General features: G+C 37.1%; 1 protein-coding gene and 1 pseudogene across 1 annotated transcript; both read right to left on the reverse strand.

The window, feature by feature from the left end:
• Window positions 1-1,861: 1,861 nt before the first annotated feature.
• LOC113750394 lies at window positions 1,862-15,957 on the reverse strand (annotated as a pseudogene).
• A 968-nt stretch (window positions 15,958-16,925) lies between these two features.
• On the reverse strand, window positions 16,926-19,513 carry LOC113750395 (protein NRT1/ PTR FAMILY 5.10-like). Its single transcript, XM_027294372.1, has 4 exons — window positions 19,390-19,513; window positions 18,993-19,210; window positions 18,219-18,775; window positions 16,926-17,739 (listed from the first exon to the last, which is right to left on the reverse strand). The coding sequence occupies exons 1-4, from the start codon at window positions 19,511-19,513 to the stop codon at window positions 16,926-16,928; spliced, it is 1,713 nt and encodes a 570-aa protein (XP_027150173.1).
• Window positions 19,514-21,194: the final 1,681 nt, after the last annotated feature.

Below are 21,194 nucleotides of genomic sequence, written 5' to 3' on the forward strand. Positions count from 1 at the left end.
TCATCACACAAACCCCATGTTTGATTATGTCTTTAGACTGAAGCTCAAAGGGAGCAGATCCAACGTTGCTTACCATTGGATCTAGGCCATGAAGTAAAATGATAGCCCAGTGTAAATTTGTATTTTGACACCAATAACTAGACTAGATTGGGGAGTAAGTTTAGGTGTCTGCCTGTAAAAAATGATTCTAAATTCCAATATTTTAAAATGATATACGCGAATATGAAAATCTCTAAAATTAAGAAGCTGAGTTACTGATTAGATTATTTTTGTGGCTTAAATCGTACGTCATTTAATATAGGATTTTTCTAAGTTTAGGTTCCTCTTTGAGTTCTGAATTTGACTAACCAAAAACCAATTGAAATGCACTACAACAACATTAGAAAGTACTGATTTTGTCTTTTCAGACAAATAGACAAAACATTCTTCAAATCACGTGGCTTTTGGTATCAATTGTTTGGATACATTATTTTTTTAAATAATAATATTTCATTTACGTCATAAACACGTTTGTTAACTCACCTTTTTATATTTTCAATCACCTTTTTATTTCACATACATCACATCATAAAAAGTGTTACAGTAATTATTTCAAATAATGCTCTATCCAAACAAACTAAAAATTTAATTTCCGTTAATAGAGATTGGCAATCATCATGCTGTTTTTGTATATTCTGCTAATGATTGGACTAAAGTGGGACAGAGTTTAAACCTTTAGAAAGCAAAATGTCCCGAACTTTAGTTTGAAAGGGATCAAAGTGAGAATTGAGGTATAATACAAAGGTGCAAAATGAAATTAACCCAATTGCTAAAGATGCAAAATTTGCATAATCATATTGTCTGATTAATTTAACAACCTATTTAAAAAACCTTATTGGATAACATAAATTTTGGATTAAAGATTTTCTGAATATAAATCATTATTGCCACGATGTAAGATTTTTATTAAATAGTTATGAAGCTTTTTCTCAATGGGCAAAAGTTAAAAGTATTTTTCTTTGCGAAGGTTTAAAAGGTCTTACAGTTAACATATCCTATGAGACAAAGAAGGCAACGCAATTTTGGGCATTTTTAATAATGAAGCCCAAACTTAATCTAATCACATAAAATAGTTAGTTCAAGTAGGTATTAAATTTTTCAAAAATTATTTTACTTATATTATAAACACGTTTTCCAATCATTTTTTTTTATATTTTTAAATATTTTTTATGTCACATACATCACATCGTAACAGATAATTATTACAGTAATTATTCCAAATGACATTTCAAATAATACTCTATCCAACCACATTCATTGTGATTACAATGCTGGATCATGTTGTACCCTGGTGATCCACTACTTTTGACCCGTTAAAGTACACTCTCAAAATCCAGGATTGAACCATCCTAGACAAACAATTTTTAGGCCAACTATGAATTCTTTGGGTAATAATTAAATAGAGCCTGTAAAATTTGAGACCTACAAGAGCTCAAAAATACACACAAAATTCCATTATGTTGCTATACAATTCTAAAATAACCCCAAACGTGGCTAGGTTCCATTTCCTCCTCCATCCTTCTCAGATTCTTCCATGAGGCAGCTATATATCAAGTAGCTTTGGGAAGAGTATTCACAATTGCCTAAGCAGAGCAATGTCCGGTGCTGCAAATACAAAAAAATCCTTGATCTCCATAGCTCATCCATAGCTGCAAATCATGCCAACCTTTTTGATGTGGTTAAAATATGTATTTGTTGAAGACTGATCACTACACCATTGAACCTCTGCATGTAGACAAACTTCTGTACATACAAACTTTAATGCATCCCATATTGCTGCTATACACAAACTTCTGTACATACAAACTTTAATGCACCCCATATTGCTGCCAAGTTTATAGGATTAATCTTCTATACACCGACAACGTATGCACTTTCACCGTTAGATGCATGATATATAATCTGAATTTGAACTCCTACAAGTCACCAATGGATCTATCAGCTAAACGTCCTTGAGAACAGTTCTGGTCATCTCTTTGCTCTACATATTTGTATAATTTTGATAGATACACAAAGAAGATTAAACCCACAGTACCTATTCCAGCAAGCAGCCAGTAGAAGTAATCGATATGTGCATGATTTAAGTTATCTAAGAACCAACTTTCTCTATCCCCTTGACTTGTAGCTTTGTCAATGATTGAGACTAGAAAACTGCTCAAGAAATTCCCTATGCCCATGGCACCATAGTAAAATGATAGGCCTACGCTTCTTAACTCAGTAGGAACCTGATCATAGAAAAACTCTTGCATTCCTACTTGATTGAAAACATCTGTGAGTCCAAATAATATGTATTGAGGCACCAACCACCAGAAGCTCATAGGAAGTGTTGCATTGGGAATATCTACCAAACCACAATCTTGAGCAGTTTTGAGTCTTCTCATTTCTACTAGAGCTGCAACAACCATGTTGATGACTGAAATGGCCATCCCTGCTCCTATTCTTTGCAGCGTTGTTATGCCGGTGGGATTTCCAGTAAACCTTCTTGCAATTGGGATGAAAATTCGGTCATAGATGGGAATGCACAACACTATAGTAATGGGGATGAAAGTCTTGAGCGTGGCAGCTGGAATGTCAAAACTTGGACCAATTGATTTGTCCAATGTGGTTGCTTGCTTGAGAAACAATGTGGAGGATTGAGCATAGGCAATCGTATACGTTAAACAAGTGATCCATACAGGAAGCACCCTGAGAACGTTCCTTGGCTCTTTTGCTTTGGTGGATATTACACTATTATCTATTGAATAATCATCTGCTGCAGGCAATGCATCCTTGAGTAACCTGTTTGAAAAATGCAGCACTAGAATATAAGACTAAAAATAGCAGAGATTAGTAAAGCTTGTTCTTTGCAGCGTTACCGTGTTAATATAGACACTAAACTTGTAACAACATTCATTCATAGAACATGAAGTTTAGCTAGTGGATTTGTTATCTGGACTGAATAGATTAATTAGGTAGCATCATAAAACCCACTGACTGACTTTGAGGGATTTTTTTGTTCTTGGTCTAGTTATATCCATACCTGTTAGTTTCTTTATTACCTATCTTAGCAGGAAAGATGTAAGTTCCTCTTCCGAGTAGAAAAGCAATAAGCCCAAGAATCATAGCAAGACAAGGAATTCCAAAACCAATTGTCCAATTTATGTTGTCTTGAATGTAGTGCAAGATCAAGTGTGATGTTGTAGAACCCATGCATAGGCAACAGAGCCACCAATTGAAAAATGAGCTCTTGGCTCTGCTCTGTCCTGGATATCTTCCGTCAAATTGATCAGCTCCAAAAGCTTGAATGCAAGGTTTGTATCCTTGAGCCAAAGCAACCAAATAAAGTGAAACAAAAAAGAAAACTTTGATTCCTGTATCCGGGCCTGATTTCTTGGTCATGTCGTGGTACGTTGGGCTATTAATGAGTGTCGCAGACAGGCTCAAAAAACCGAGTCCCTGCAAAATGTTCAACCAATTTCACCTCAGACAATAACAGGTGCTTGAAATACTGAAATTTGAAACAGAAAATTGTAAACTAACCAAGGTGTAGAGAATGGAAGAAACTATGATTGATCGGTAGCGGCCAACGAAAGAATCAGCCAAGTATGCTCCTAAAACTGGCACAAGTGATGCTACACCGGTCCATGTATTGACATTTGCAGCAGCTGTTGCCAATGATTCTCCAATTGGCCCGGTAAGATAGCTTATGAGATTGGATTCTAATCCAAAATACACAAACCTCTCCAGAGACCCTCCAACTGTAGATTAAATTCAGCCAACTCAATCAAATTCCCATTCTTATGAAGTTCTGCTGATGATCAGCTTGAATTCTGCATACTCTTTATTTTGCTTCTTACTAGTTGTTACTAGTTCTTAGAGAAATGGACAAAAGAAAACATTCTTAAGAAAACTTTCAGCAATATATATGCTTACCAACCTAGCATGAAAGATGCTGATCTCCATCCACCTGGGCTGCCATTGTCATCAACATCACCATGGTCTGCTTCATTTTTGCTCTCGAGGAATGGAATCTGGGATTCCATGATTCTGCTTCCACTCATCACAGCAGAGATAAACCGAAAATGGGACGGTAATGGCATTTCTTTTTCCTTTTGGTGGGGAAGTAAACGTTAACGGCATCTTTTTGTCCTTCATGATTGGGTCAAGTGGATGAGGAACCATTCGAGACAAAAGTTGATAGGGAAATGGGCCCTTAATCATTATTATGATGCATCAATTACTTGCACTTTGATAAAGATCGAGCTTCTTAAACTTGTTTTAATGTGTTTTTGTATTCAATCCCCGACCAAGGTTCTGTTTTTCTATTAAATTGATGGGTAAATAATTCCAACTGTCACTTATTTTCTCAATTCTCATCAAGATTCCATCTGTAGAACCAACAAAGACATCTTGGCTACCTGAATTGTCTCCCTTTAGAGCTGGTGGTAGGTAGGATGGAAGCAGATATTTTAATTTGAAGAGGTGAAATACATGTATATATAAACTTCTGAAATAATATATAATTTTTTTTTGGGAAAATGACCTGTTTCATCCCTCACATTTCGTAAAAATATTCTTTTCGTCCCTCACATTTAGAACGAAGCAAATTGGTCCTTCACATTTAAAAATCCAAGCTTTTACATCCTAGAAATAAACTCTCGGTTGTGAATCAAACCATCTAACAATCCAGTTACAAATTTTGGGGGTAGAATTGGTAGATCACTCGCAAAAACATATTTCCAACAAATAAATTAAAATAATTAAAAAATCTTAATTAAAACCCATTTGCTTCTTCAAAAGAACGAAATAGTGCTAAAGCTCTCAAGCACTAAACCCTAGCACTATTTCGTTCTTTTGAAGAAGCAAATGGGTTTTAATTGAGATTTTTTTCTTGCTTTAATTTATTTGTTGGAAATATATTTTTGCAAGTGATCTATCAATTTTATCCCCAAAATTTGTAATCGGATTGTTAGATGGTTTGATTCACAGTTGAGAGTTTTTTTCTAGGATGTAAAAGTTTGGGTTTTTAAATGTGAAGAACCAATTTGCTTCGTTTTAAATGTGAGGGACGAAAAGAATATTTTTACAAAATGTAAGGGATAAAACAGGTCATTTTCTCTTTTTTTTTTAAAAAAATAATTTTGGGGGCAGATAGTATAAAATTCGTAAGAAGTACTTTTCAAAATTTCTAAAATTTTAAGAAGAAAAATTGTAAATATCTAAAACTTGGGGGCGGGGCCCTTCCTGTCCCTCTAGTAGATTGGATCAATTGGATATCTGATCTAATTCCATTATTCATTTTTAATTTTTATTTTGTAGGTCTTAAAAACTAGAATGAGACCATAAGAGTATAGGCATACCCCAAAAATTATGTAAATGATTTGTTACTAATAATATGGATTTTACTGGTCCAATTGAATTAACCAAATTTTTGTCAAAATGCAAAGCATTTTTAATATATATTTTTTGTTTTTTTTCACAGAGTTGTATTCCAATTCAAAACAAATAAAAATGAATACTTCGTTTATGATTTTTATGGCAATATTTACAAATTAACTTAATCCCTCACACAAAAATGCTAGCATAGAAAGAAAATTTAGACATAAGCAATGATAGCAAAGTGATAAAGCTAGTATAGATTAATGAGTATTAACGTTAAAATTTTATTGTATAAAATAAAAAAAATAATAATTAAGAGAATTGGATTCGATATCCAAGTATCCAATCATGTAAGCTTGCCATCCATATGTGATCCAATCCCATGAATTGAATATCCGTATGGAATAGACTGAATTATGTAGACTGTGATTTTACTCTAAAGAGACTAGATGCATAACATGGTATTTTTATTCAATATTCATCAAAATCCATTTATGTTAAAAAGTTTTAAACTAAAAGAATTAATCAATGTGTTTATTGGAAGTTGTCAAGAACAGATAAAAAGGAGATGTTGGAATTGACTTTGCTGCCATCATTCGTTCGACCTGGATCTTTCTCCAATCTCCAACTCTTTCAATTCTAGATGAAGAGCCAGCCAGCTTTGCCTCTCAAAATTTGAGGCTTCAGATGGATAAAGTTATGAGAATATCATAGCAAAATTGGCTGCTTTTCTCTTTTTGATAGAAAAGATCATTTCATATAAACAGATCATGCTGTTGAAAAACGCAAAATTTGTACTTGAGCGTTCCTTTTTGGTTATACGATGATCAAATGGTTGAATCTTGCCCCATAACAGATCATGCTGTACCGCAGTGGTAACCTTGATAACAGCATTTCACGGTTGCCTAAATAGAGCAGTGTCCAGAACTCCAAATTTACAATCATTTCTTGTTTTCCAAAGCTCAACCGCATTTGGGGATATAGCCAACCTTCTAACTTGACAATTATATTGTTTGAACAATGATGACCATACCATTGAATCTCCTAGTGCCAAGCAGACGATCCGCTGGACTGCAGCAGAAATCGATTGAAGAATAAGCACTGCAAAGATTGTGCTGCAGCTCCAGAGTAAACACATTGAGGACCGGTATTAGACATAATCCTCAATGCAGCAATCTATCTATCCTTTCTGCATAGTCTACTTTAATACATCTACCATTATTGAATTGAACTCCTAAGAGTCACCGATTGGCCTACCCACTAAACCTGCTTGAGAAAACTTCTCGCCATCATTTTGCCCCACATAGCTGTAAAATTTTGATAGACGGACAAAGACAATTAGAGTCATTGCACCTATTCCAGCAAGCAGCCGGTGGAAGTAATCAAGATGTGCATGGTTCAGGTTATCTGTGAACCAAATTTCTCTTCCTCTGTCTTGTAGCTTTGTCAATCATTGAGACTAGAAAACTGCTCAAGAAGTTCCCTATGCCCAAGGCACCAGAATAATATGATAGGCCTACACTTCTAGTTTCATCAGGGAACTGATCATAGCAAAACTCTTGCATGCCTACCTAATTGAATACATCTGCAAGTCCAAATAGTATGCATTGAGGTACCAACCACCAGAAGCTCATAGGAAGTGTTGCATTGGGAATATCTACAAAACCATGACCTTGAGCAGTTTTGAGTCTTTTCATTTCGACTAGAGCTCCAACAACCATGTTAATAACTGATACGCCCATCCCAGCTCCTATTCGTTGCAGCATCGTTATACCAGTGGGGTATTTTGTAATCTTTTTGGCAATTGGGACGAAAACTTGGTCATAAATGTTGGATTGAATTGTAATTGGTATCAGATAAGATTCGTGAATATTCTTAATGTTTGAATGTATATCAATTAGAGATATGATAGGAATGATTGTTATCTATTAGTGGTTGATAGATATCTGTTAGTGATTGATAGGTGATAGGATAATCAATGACCTTCTTGTGTAAAGCCTATAAATAGGCATCGGTACCATCATTAGTCTGCATCAGAGAAATAAAGAAAATCTTCCCAAAACTCTCTCTCTCTAAATTTCGTTCCTTCAAACATGGTATCAGAGCAGGGATTCTAGGATCTCTGCTCCAAAGTGTTACTCTGATAATTTCTTCAACAACCAGCCATGGCCGAATCGTCTACGCTCACGGACGGTGGGAAAGGACAAGCTGATGTAGTTCTAGAGGATTTTGCCACTCGGATGGTGGAAGTCCTGAATAGCTGCCAGAAGTCTACACCGAGCATGGATTCGTCTTCGGCTCAGATCGGCATCAAGTTGGATGATACCAACTATGCCTTATGGTCCCAAATTGTCGAGATGTATATCTCAGGGAAGGACAAATTGGGGTATATTAATGGTGAACTCCCTCAGCCGTCACCAACAGATCCAGCGTATCGACGGTGGCGAACTGAAGACTCTATCGTGAAAGGGTGGTTGATAAATAATATGGCTCCATCCTTGATCGGTACCTTCGTTCGTTTTCCCACAGCAAAAGCGGTATGGGATGCTATTGCTACCACATACTTTGATGGAACCGATACATCCCAACTGTATGATCTGAGGCGGAAGGTGACTAGACTGAGACAAGCTGGTAGGCTGATCGAAAAGTACTACAACGATTTGCAAGGTTTGTGGAGGGAGATTGATTTTCGTCGGCCGAACCCGATGGAATGTGCTGCCGATATCAGCAGGTATAATTCTCTCATACAGGAAGAGAGAGTCTACACTTTCCTCGATGGGTTAGATGACCGACTGGACCAGATTCGCAGTGATGTTCTGCGGATGAAACCATTTCCAACAGTAGAAGAGGCATATGCCTATGTCCGACGAGAAGACAGCAGACAATCGGTGATGATGACAGGGGGAGACCACTCAATCGGCTCTGTCATGGCTTCCAAGGGAAGGAAGAATGAGCCGATTTTAGTACCCCGAGCCGAGATGCCAACTGAGGAAGTTAATTGTGCCCACTGCAATAAGAAAGGGCACACACAAGATACGTGCTTCAAGCTGCACGGATATCCAACATGGTGGAAAGAGCGCAAAGGGCGAAATTGGCAAGCTGATCGACTGAATGTTGCTGGTCAGAACGGAAAGGTGGCCGTTGCAGTTGCTGATATCAATATTGCCCAGGTGCACTCTACGTCTTCTACCAATCAGCATCAAGGTATGAACTCCTCACATCGACGCGATAGTAATTGGATTGTCGATTCAGGAGCCACTGATCATATGACCTATGATCCAACTGACTTCTCATCCGTAACTCAACCACGACGGTCGAAAATTTCCAATGCTAATGGTGTGCAGTATCCAGTTACAGGAGCTGGAACTGTTACTTTATCTCCGTCTTTATCTCTACCGAATACTTTATTGATTCCCTCACTGTCAAATAAGTTACTATCAGTAAGTCAAATAACTACTGATCTTAACTGTATGGTACTGATGTATCCAACCTTCTGTCTTCTTCAGGAAATTCTCACAAAGGAGATAATTGGTCGTGGTACTAGGAGGGGGGGATCTATATTACATTGATGATTTCAGTATCGGTAGAGCCAATCAGACAAGGAGTACTGATAACACCAAAGAACGAGAGATTCGACTGTGGCATCAGCGACTAGGACATCCTTCTTTTGGGTATATGAAGCACCTTTTTCCAGCACTTTTTTTCGAGTATCAAAACTGCCGATTTAAAATGTGAGACCTGTGTATTAGCCAAAAGTCATAGGGCCTCATATCCTGTCAGTTTGAATAAGTCGAATACACCTTTTGCTTTAGTACATTCTGATGTTTGGGGACCATCCCCGATCACTTCATCTACTGGAGTCCGTTGGTTTGTAACTTTCGTAGATGACTGTACTCGAATGACTTGGTTGTATTTGTTGAAACATAAGAATGAAGTTCTTGATATTTTCAAGTCATTTTGTTCCATGATTCATACACAGTTTTCAGCAACAGTCAAGATTCTTCGATCTGATAATGGTGGTGAGTATGTTAATCGGCCACTACAAGAGTTCTTTAATATCAATGGTCTTATACATGAAACATCATGCACCCAAACTCCACAGCAAAATGGAGTAGCTGAAAGGAAAATTCGACATATCCTTGAAATAGCAAGAGCATTACTGATTGGTGCCCATGTTCCTCGCCGATATTGGAATGATGCAGTCACAACAGCAGTCTATTTATTGAATAGACTGCCTTCAAAAGTTATCAACTTCCAGACACCGCTGCAAGCACTGTCTCAACATTTCACTCTACCATCGGTTCTAATGCTTCCGGCACGGGCGTTTGGTTGTGTAGCATTTGTTCATCGGCACAAGAATCAACGAAGTAAGCTTGATCCCTGTGCTGTTTGTTGTGTCTTCGTGGGGTATGCAGTGCACAAGAAGGGCTATCGGTGCTATGATCCAACCACTAGCAAGATGTATGAAACCATGGATGTTACATTCTTGGAGTCGGACACATTTTTCTCCTCGGCATCCAATTCTTCCCTTCAGGGGGAGATAAGGGATACAGAAGAAAAGAATTGGCCAGGATTAGCATGGCCGTGCTGTCCCACTGATTCTGTCGGTGAAGCTACTGTTTCTCCCATTGCCGAGCCCACGGAGCCCACTGCCGATGGAACCGATAAAGCTGCTGATGAAAGTACGGTTGCTAGCTGTCCTATTGATTTTGTCCGTGGAGCCGTCGATGGAGGAGCTGCCGATGGAAATGCTGATGCTACTGATGAAATTGTTGATATAATCCCTCCCTCTTCAGTACCTAACTGCATGTCTCCTGAGAATGTTCCTGAGGTAAGTACTCCTGCTGATTCTAATGTTATGTTAGATACTACTGCAAGATATGTATTACCTGACAGATCCAATCGAGGTAAGCCACCGACTCGGTACTCTCCAGAAAGTCATGCAAAGCGATCAAAGTATTCCATTGCCAATTATATGTCCACTCACAGGCTATCTGAACCTCTTGAAGCCTTTGTGAATAATGTGTCGTCAACTGACATTCCAAAAGATGTGCATGCTGCTTTCAAAGATCCAAACTGGACTCAAGCAATTAAGGATGAGATGTCGGCATTGCAAAAAAATGACACATGGACTTTGGTCCCATTACCAGATGGGAAGAGGACGGTGGGATGCAAATGGGTTTTCACAATCAAGTATAAGGCTGATGGATCAATCGATAGATATAAAGCTCGTCTCGTGGCTAAAGGATACACTCAGACCTATGGCATCGATTACCAAGAAACTTTTTCACCAGTGGCTAAATTGGATACGGTCAGAGTACTGATATCTCTTGCGGCAAATTTGGATTGGCCGTTGCATCAGTTTGATGTGAAGAACGCTTTCCTGCATGGGAATCTGGAGGAGGAAGTCTACATGGATATCCCACCAGGGTGTTCTACAGTATCGAAAACAAATACTGTGTGCCGATTACAGAAAGCATTGTATGGACTCAAACAGTCACCACGTGCTTGGTTCGGCCGTTTTACGCTAGCTATGAAGAAGTATGGTTTTCAGCAGAGTAATGCCGACCATACTCTTTTCCTAAAACATCGGCATGGAAAGGTAACTGCCTTAATAATTTACGTCGATGATATGATTATCACAGGCAATGATGAAGAGGAAATCTCCAAACTACAAAACCAGCTGGCGGCTGAATTTGAAATGAAGAGTTTAGGGAATCTCAAGTATTTCCTGGGAATTGAAGTGGCAAGATCGGCACAAGGCATCGTCCTATCCCAGAGGAAGTATGTACTTGATCTGTTGGCAGAGGTTGGGCTCCTGGATTGCAAACCTGCTGACACGCCAATTATGCTAAGCCACAAGTTAGGAGAATATCCATATCAGAAACCAACTGACAAAGAGAGATATCAAAGATTGGTCGGTAAGCTGATCTACTTGTCACATACTCGGCCCGATATTGCCTATTCTGTCAGTGTGGTCAGTCGATTTATGCATTCACCCAGTAATCGGCACATGGAAGCTGTGATGAGAATTCTTCGGTACTTAAAGGGTTCTCCTGGGAAGGGTCTCTTATTTTCCAAAAATGGTCATCTTAATATTGATGGTTACACTGATGCCGATTGGGCAGGAGATGCTACCAATCGAAAGTCAACCTCAGGTTACTTTACATTCGTCGGTGGTAATCTAGTTACTTGGAGAAGCAAGAGACAAAAGGTGGTAGCATTATCAAGTGCAGAAGCTGAATTTAGAGGCATGGCTAGAGGTATGTGTGAGCTTCTGTGGCTCAAACGGCTGATGGCCGATATCGGTTTTTCTCCTAGATCTGAGATGAACTTATTTTGTGACAACAAAGCTGCTATCGATATCAGCCATAACCCAGTTCAACATGATCGCACTAAGCATGTTGAGGTCGATCGGCACTTTATCAAGCAGAATCTTGAAGAAAAAATAATACGACTTCCGTTTGTGAGATCTGAAGATCAACTAGCTGATATACTCACAAAAGCCGTGCCGACTAAGGACTTTTACAACTCACTCGGCAAGTTGGGCATGCATGACATCTATGCACCAACTTGAGGGGGAGTGTTGGATTGAATTGTAATTGGTATCAGATAAGATTCGTGAATATTCTTAATGTTTGAATGTATATCAATTAGAGATATGATAGGAATGATTGTTATCTATTAGTGGTTGATAGATATCTGTTAGTGATTGATAGGTGATAGGATAATCAATGACCTTCTTGTGTAAAGCCTATAAATAGGCATCGGTACCATCATTAGTCTGCATCAGAGAAATAAAGAAAATCTTCCCAAAACTCTCTCTCTCTAAATTTCGTTCCTTCAAACAATAAATTGGAATACAGAACATTATGGTGAGGGGGGGGTGAAAGTATTAAGTGTGGCAGCTGGACGAAAATTTTTGCCCTATTGATTTGTCCAAGGTTGTTGCTTGCTTGAGAAATAATGTAGTGGCTTGAGCATACGCAATTGTATATGCTAAACAAGTGATCCATATAGGTAGCAGGCTCAGAACACTCTTTTGCTCTTTTGTCTTGCTAGGGAGTGCCATAATATCAGTTGAACAGTCAATCTGCCCCAGGCAATACATCCTTCAGAAACCTGTTGAACAAGCATCAGCAAATTTGACCAGAAATTGTAGGAATTAGCAACCGATAATTTTGTTGTCAGTAAGGCACTATTACAGACACTCAAATTGTAACGCATCCTTAAAATTGTGGTATGTAAGAAATTTGCATTTTAGAACTTTAACGGCTTCTCTATGTAATCATTTGTTGAATGACATAATTGAATGTGAAATACTAAAGGAAAGGAATAGAAGATTCTTGAAAAGGTTGGCTACAAAACGCATAATTTCTGTTCACAAAAGAAATTGGACCTATTTGTTGAGATATGCAACTTTTCCTACATATTTTGCTAGATTATGTTTGATATCAAAATAATTTAGTTATTAGAAAAATAAGGATATTTGTTAACAAAAGATCATGTTGGTTTGTTAACAGATATTTTAGATAAGATTTGCTAGTAGAAGGAGATTATATTTTGTTGAGATTTCTAGGATAATTGTTAGTTGGATATTTTGCTAGTTTGTTTCATGTAATCACTATAAATAGTGAGTTGATGAATGTAGAACAAAAAGCTCATTTTCTACCTTCAATACAAGTCTCTTATAAGCTTTTTTTGCAACACTAAGGTGTTGTTTCTTAGTTTATGCCCCAAAAAACCAACAAAGTGGTATCGAGAGCATAAATCTTAAGGGCATGTTTTTTTTAGAGTGAGTGCATTGGTGAGGATCCTTTATAAGTTCAAAGCCATGACAGGAAAGAACTTTTTGTCAAATATTTCAACTTTTAGTGGTGAAACTTACCAAATTTGGGCCATAAAATTTTGGATTTATTTGGTAGTCAATGATCTACGGGATATGGTGGAGACGAATTTTGTTTTATCAGCATTTGAAGAGCTGATGGACACACAAATTAGAGACCACAGAGTTGCAGTCAGACAGATATCCAAGGCCAGCATTCACATATCAGTTTTTGATGCCGTTTTCACAAAGAAAATGGCTGATGATTTGATTGAGAATAAATTATTCTCAATTAAAATAGAAAGGAGAAGTTTCACTATGAATTGGTCAGATTTTGACAATTCTAAAGTGGAACATGATGATGAAATCAAGAATCCAGATCCTGAAAAAATTCAGGAGGAGATCATTGATAAGTCAGGAGATATCAGATTGATTCCTGATATTTATCAAGATTATAACATTTCTGTTTTTGGGTCTACAGATTTTGATGGTGATGGCAAAATGAAGAATCATGCAAAATTTCATATTTTCTATATAGGTTCAAACATCGTCAAAAGATGTTCCATTTTAAACCTATGAGAAGGTTATTTGGAAACATTAAAAAAAAATCATCTTTTATGTGGAGTTTGGCATGAGAAGACAAAAGAAGAAGTTCATTGCAAGGCTAATCATCAATTGCAGAATTTCTTACAAAAGTCTCGTCCAAAACAAGATTCAAAGATTTGAGAAGACAATTCAAAATCTGCAGCAAAAGTGGCAAGGAGGAGTGTTGAGATATGCAACTTTTCCTACATATTTTGCTAGATTATGTTTGATATCAAAATAATTTAGTTATTAGAAAAATAAGGATATTTGTTAACAAAAGATCATGTTGGTTTGTTAACAGATATTTTAGATAAGATTTGCTAGTAGAAGGAGATTATATTTTGTTGAGATTTCTAGGATAATTGTTAGTTGGATATTTTGCTAGTTTGTTTCATGTAATCACTATAAATAGTGAGTTGATGAATGTAGAACAAAAAGCTCATTTTCTACCTTCAATACAAGTCTCTTATAAGCTTTTTTTGCAACACTAAGGTGTTGTTTCTTAGTTTATGCCCCAAAAAACCAACACTATTTCGTTTTCCTTTCTTAAAGGGTAAAACAATGAGTTACCTTTTCCGCTAATTGGATAAGTTATTTTGGAAGATTTATTTAAGGACTCCATAATTTATTGTATGGTCAGAAAATCCACTGATTTTAATGGATTTTCTTTCTGGTCCGGTAATATTTCCTTACCTGTAATCTTGAGATCTTTGTTGAGTTTTCGACAACAAATGTTCTTGACACTCTTCTTGACTGCTTGATGCCTGTGCACTATTGCTCAAAGCATCACCCCCTTTAGCTATGTCCCACTTGATCCTCCCATAAGGGCTCTCTTCATCACCTCTTTTAACATAAAAAAAGTAAGTTCTATGTCCAAGTAAAAAGAGAATTAGCCCAAGAATCATAACAAGACATGGAATCCCAAAACCAAGTGCCCAACTAATATTGTGTTGAATATAGTGCAAGATCAAATGTGCTACTACAGAACCAATGCATAGGCCACAGAGCCACCAATTAAAAAATGTGCTCTTGGCTTTGCTTTTTTCCTGATGTTTTCCGTTGAATTGATTAGCTCCGAAAGCTTGAACACAAGGTTTATATCCTTGAGCCAATGCAATCAAGTAAAGTGAGACAAAAAAACAAAACTTGGTTTCATGTATCCAGTCCTGATTTCTTGGTTATGGCTTGATAGCTTGAGCTGCTGAGAAATGTTGGACTAATTAATGCAGACAGACCCAAAAAACCAAGTCCCTGCAACATTCAGCATTCTAATGACCATAGAGCTCGAAGTATGTACAATTCCAAAGAGATGGAGACTTGCTATTTTCACCCCCTTATTTGTATTTGGCTCTCCGTTTGAGGTTTTGATCCTCTGAATGGAATTAAAGTACCCATATACTTCATTGCATTCACAACCACTCCCTTCTAGTCACATTGTAATTCGGGTAACAAAAATGCAGATAGTGTTATCTTTTTGTATGAGTAGAAAAGTGCACAGGAGTTACATTAACAAACAAGGAAATGCTTGTAAACTGACCAAGATAAATAAAATGGAAGCAATGATAATTGATTGATAGCGGCCAAGGAAAAATCAGGCAAATATGCTTCTAAAACTGGTACAAGTGAAACTACACCAATCCATGTATTGACATTTGCAGCAGCCGTTGCCAGGGATTCTCCAAGTGGTCCGGTAAGATAGCTAATCAGATTAGATTCTACTCCATGATAGGCAAACCTCTCCAGAGATCCTCCTGCTGCAGATTAATAAAGCCAACTCAATCAAATCACAATACAATCTTAGGAAGTTCTGAAGATGATCAGGTTGAATTCTGCATAAACTTTATTTTGCTTCTTAATAAAAACTAGTTCTTAGAACATTTGGACGAAAAGAGAGTAATGCTTGAAGAACTTTAGCAATCATTGGGAAAATACTTCAGTAGTACTTTTATATGATTACAAACCTAGCATGAAAGATGCTGATCTCCATCCACCTCAACTGCCCTTGTAAATGCTTGTATCGGTATCGGCCGATATGACGAACCATGCTTGTAATAGATATGAACCTGGACTGCTTCGTTGTTGGTCTCCAGAAATGGAGATTGAGGCTCAAAAAGTCTGCTTCCGCTCATCACAGTGGAGATGATGCCCATACCAATGAAATCTAGCAGAACATTAGGAATATAATGCCATCTTAGCCTTGTATTATTTGGTGAAGTAGATGAGCAGCATATTTGTGATAATAATTAATTCAGAATGGGCGTAACTACTCAATCTTGCATAAAACTTCAGCCTTCTTAGACTCATTTTAATTAATATGACTCAGTGTGCAACGCTAAAGATTTATAGGGAAAGGTATCGATGGTTACTTCAGTCACCATCTTAAACAAAAAAAAGTTGTATATCCTTGACCAGGGACTTTTTAGGTTTGGCTAAATTTCCTCGTGGATCAGGAGCTTGTTTCTTCTTGGTGTTAATGTTTTCCACATGAATCAGGAGTTTGTTTTGTCGTTTCTAGACTTCCTCGTGAATCAGGGGATGTTGGAAATGGAAACATAAGAGAGTTCACTCAATAAAAGATTCTCTACAAGGTTGTTTTCATATCTATGGTGAAGCTGAAAATTACCTAATAGCTTTTCAGTACATCAAATTACAATCTCATGGTGAAGCTGTGCTTTTGTTCCTATGCACAGTCTCCATTTCCTATCCCTTCAGGTAAAATTGGTCTGAGGGGCGTTCATTGCTAAGCTTCTTGAAACTAAGCCTGCAGAAATATTAACCATTTCTTGGAGTTGGCCGCCACCCATTCTTCTTTGGAAGTTAAAAACGAATGGAGCATTTAAAGGTAATAATCTGTGATATCGTTCTGGCGGAGGTGCAATAAGAGACTCAACAGGTGGCATATTACTAGTAAAAAAAAAAAAAAAGCATTGCTCATAGGAGCAATGGGATTTTAATTGATATTGATTACTGTGATTAAGTTTCATGAACAGCTAAATACAGAAGAAAGTTTTTCAATCTTGTGAAAGACTTCGCATTTGGAATGCCCTCCAAAACTATCATTAAAATTTGTAGTACAATTTCGATTTTACGGCCATGTCATGACTGCAGCAGAAACACGTTAGTCATCATTTTGCCCCACATAGCTGTAAAATCTTGATATATAGACAAAAATGATTAAACCCACAGCACCTATTCCAGCAAGTAGCCAATAGAAGTAATCAATATGTGCATGATTTAAGTTGTCTGAGAACCAACTCACTCTACCCGATTGACTTGTAGCTTTGTCAATCATTGAGACCAGAAAACTACTCAAGAAGTTCCCTATTCCCAAGGCGCCAAAGTGAAATGATAGGCCTACACTTCTTAATTCAATAGGAACCTGATCATAGAAAAACTCCTGCATCCCTACCTGAATGAACACATCTGCAAATCCGAAGAGTATGTATTGAGGAACCAACCACCAGAAGCTCATAGGAAGTGTTGCATTGGGAATGTCTACTAAACCATAATCTTCAGCAGTTTTGAGTCTTTTCATTTCGACTAGAGCTGCAACAACCAATGTAATAACTGATATGCCCATCCCAGCTCCTATTCTTTGCAGCATTGTTATACCAGTGGGGTATTTTGTAATCGCTCTGGCAACTGGGACGAAAATTTTGTCATATATTGGAATGCAGAACATTACGGTGAGGGGGATGAAAGTCTTAAGTGTGGCAGCTGGAATATTAAAATTTGTCCCTATTGATCTGTCCAAGGTTGTTGCTTGCTTGAGAAATATTGTCGAGGCTTGAGCATATGCAATTGTATATGTTAAACAAGTGATCCATACAGGTAGCAGCGTTATAACATTCTTTCGCTCTTTCCTTTTGCTAGAGTGTCCAATGTTATCAGTTGAAAAATCATCTGCTGCAGGCAATATATCCTTCAGAAGCCTGTTCAACAAGCATCAGCAAATTTGACCAGCAATGGTAGGAATTACCAACCGAAGTTTTGTGTGTGTGTGTCAGTAAGGCACTATAACAGACTCTAACTAAAGTCTGTAAAAGTATCCTTAAAATCATTATTATGTATGAAAAATTCATAGCAATGAATTTGCATTTTAGAACTTTACCTACTTCTCCATGTAATCATTTACTGAATGACATAATCGAATATATATTAATAAAGAAAAAGAAGAGAAGACTATTGAAGAGGTCTTGTAAACAATGCAGAACTGTTTTCTGCTCACAAAAAAGGAAAATAAAGGACCTATTTCATTTTGCTTTTTTAAAGGGTAAAACAGTGAGCTACCTTCTCTGGATACCAGACAAGTTAATTAGGAAGATTTATTTAAGAACTCATAGTTTATTGTATGGTCAGAAAATCCACTGATTTTGATGGATTTTTCTCTGGTCTGGTAATGTTTCCTTACCTGTAGCCTTGAGATCTTTGTGGAGTTTTCAACAACAAATATTCTTTGCACTGTCCTTGACTGCTTGATGCTAGTGGTCCATTGTGCAAGGCATCATCCACTTCTTCTCTGCCCCAATTTATCCTCCCATGATAGCTCTCTTCATCACCTCTTTTAACAGCAAAAAAGTAAGTTCTATTTCCAAGTAGAAACAGAATCAGCCCGAGAACCATAGCAAGACATGGAATCCCAAAACCAATTGCCCAATTTATGTTATCCTGAATATAGTGCAAGATCAAATGTGCTGCTATAGAACCAATACATATGCCACAAATCCACCAATTGAAAAACGAGCTCTTGGCTTTGCCCTTTTCCTGATCTTTTTCAATGAATTGATCAGCTCCAAAAGCTTGAACACATGGTTTATATCCTTGAGCCAATGCAATCAAGTAAAGTGATACAAAAAACAAAACTTGGTTTCCAGTATCCGGGTCTGATTTCTTGTTCATGCCCTGATAGGTTGAGCTGCTGGCAGATGTTGGAATAATTATTGCAGACAGGCTCAAAAGACCGAGTCCCTGCAAAATTTTCAGCCTTATCGCCAAAGAGAGTAATAGGTGGACTTCTTGTCAATATGAATTAAACAAGAATACTAGTATCGTCGCACTCACAACCACTCATAATCTCATTTTTTCTAATCAAATTGTAATTTAAATGGCAACTGAATGATAGTGCCATTAACAAACATAAGAATGCCAATAACAATTCCTAAAAAGAAAAAAATTGTAAACTAACCAAGATGTAGAGAAGGGAAGTAAAGATGATTGATCTATGGCGGCCGAGGAAAGAATCAGCCAAATATGCTCCTAAAACTGGCACAAGCGAAACAACACCAATCCATGTATTGACATTTGCAGCCGCTGTTGCCACGGATTCTCCAATTGGTCCGGTGAGATAGCTAATGAGGTTGGATTCTACTCCATAATATGCAAATCTCTCCAGGGATCCTCCAGCTGTAGATTGATTCAGTCAACTCAATCAATCCAGTTCCAAAAAACTTCTACTGGTGATCAGCTTCAGTTCTGAATACGCTTTATTTTGCTTCTTAATCATCACTAGTTCTTAGAATATTGGACTAAAGAAAAAAAAAGAATGCTTAAAAAACTTTAGCCTTCAATGATAAAATACTAACCTAGCATGAAAGATGCTGATCTCCATCCACCTGGGCTGCCCTTGTAGTCAACATAACCATGGACTGCTTCATTTTCAGTCTCCAGAAGTGGAGTTTGGGGCTCCAGAACACTGCTTCCGCTCATGACAGATGAAATCAAGAAGAAAATGAGACGGTGATGCGATCTCTGTCGTTTATTATTCAGTCAAGTTAGTGGACAAGGAATCGTTATAATGGAACTGGAGCCTCAATAATTACAATTGTACCTCACTGTTAATGCATGCTAAAAAGTTCAACCTTCTTTAAACTTATTTTAATCGGTATTCTTGGATAATATATTCCATCCATGTCCCAGTAGGCTTATTTTATTAATGCAGATTTTCATACTTTGTTAGGCCTGAATTGTGGATTCAGAAATCAGAACGGTTGGTTTCTTCTATCACTCTGTCCTGATTTTCAACGGCTTACATCAATTGTTGTAAACAAGTAGAAATTATTGATAATTTTTCCGAAAAAAACCATAAACTGGTTACTCAATTAACTAGCCAGACACCACAAACTCAACTCTACAGACCAAAAAATCATTAGAAGGCTTAGGTACTGCCAGATTGCAGAGAACAGTTCATGATCCAGATCTGGCCAACCCGAAGTCGCCGGATATTCGGCTATCATTTTTGAGAGCAAAACATTGTTTAAATTTGAATTGCATCGGATTTGGTATATGAACTGTACTCTGCAAGCAGCAAGGGAGTTGGAAATGAAGGTCGGAGGAGGGTTTTTTCCGATAGTGGATATGAGTGTGGATTTAGTTACGAGCTGATGGTGATCGTGGAGGTGGTGGTGCTCGCTGAGGCGGGAGTGCGTTATCATTTTCTAAAGGGTTTTTTTTTTTGAAGGACCGTTTTCGAAAGGGCTGATGACACTTTGTGGTTTCAACCAAAGTGGGGTGTAATAACACTTTGCTACTCTCAATGAAAACAATAGACACTTTACCCATTTGAAAATATTTTATTTGGTATTTGTAGCAAGTATTTCATTTGAAAATGCAAAAAAATAGACTGCTTAAATATGTTGACAATTTTACCCTTCTGTTGTTGACTAATAACATACTGTTATACTGCTAATAAATAATGGTAATTTATAAAGACATTTATTGATAATCGAATTAGCACTAGAGGTTTTCTTTAGAAACAGCACTCATTTAGGGGTGTTCAAACTTCCAAAAAATTGAAAAATTGGCCATTCCAATCTAGATTAGATATCGAATATTAATATTTGATTACAAAATTCTCAATTACCGGCTCAATTATCGAATTTTATGTATTAATATATATTATATAATATATTACATAATAATATATATCATAGACTATTCTATTACATAATTGGTGTTATGACTTACGATTAATCTATAGAATCAATTTGACTAAAGATAAACTTACAAATTAAGGGTAGAAATGTCAACATATTTAAATAGTCTATTTTTCTGCCTTTTCAAATAGAATACTTGATGCAAACATCGAACATAATATTTTTAAATGGGTAAAGTGTCTATTGTTTTAATTGAGGGGGCAAAATATTGTTATACCCCACTTGCAGGGTGAAGTGTTATTAACCCTTTTCTAAATCTTATTATATCCATAAAATGCCTAGTGGCTCTCAAATTATTATGAAATTGAACTTTTAACCCTCTAACTATTAACTGCACAATTTTAGCCCTTCGTCTGATTAGAACGCATACTCTTAGCCCTTCTTTCCACTTGAGTTGTTGTGTCCAAAAATAGCAATTCGCACGAGGCACGAGGAGATAGATAAGGGGCTTTTTC

Source organism: Coffea eugenioides, chromosome 10 (assembly GCF_003713205.1).
Source record: "Coffea eugenioides isolate CCC68of chromosome 10, Ceug_1.0, whole genome shotgun sequence".
Classification (NCBI taxonomy): Eukaryota; Viridiplantae; Streptophyta; class Magnoliopsida; order Gentianales; family Rubiaceae; genus Coffea; species Coffea eugenioides.

Excerpts from the sequence above, each read along its gene's own strand:
- LOC113750395 (XM_027294372.1), bottom strand. The coding sequence starts at position 19,513 with ATGAGCGGAAGCAGTGTTCTGGAGCCCCAAACTCCACTTCTGGAGACT. Across the intron at positions 19,211-19,389 it reads ATCAGCATCTTTCATGCTAG|CTGGAGGATCCCTGGAGAGA; the intron begins GTTAGTATTTTA and ends ATCAATCTACAG. Across the intron at positions 17,740-18,218 it reads CAAAGATCTCAAGGCTACAG|GCTTCTGAAGGATATATTGC; the intron begins GTAAGGAAACAT and ends CTTGTTGAACAG.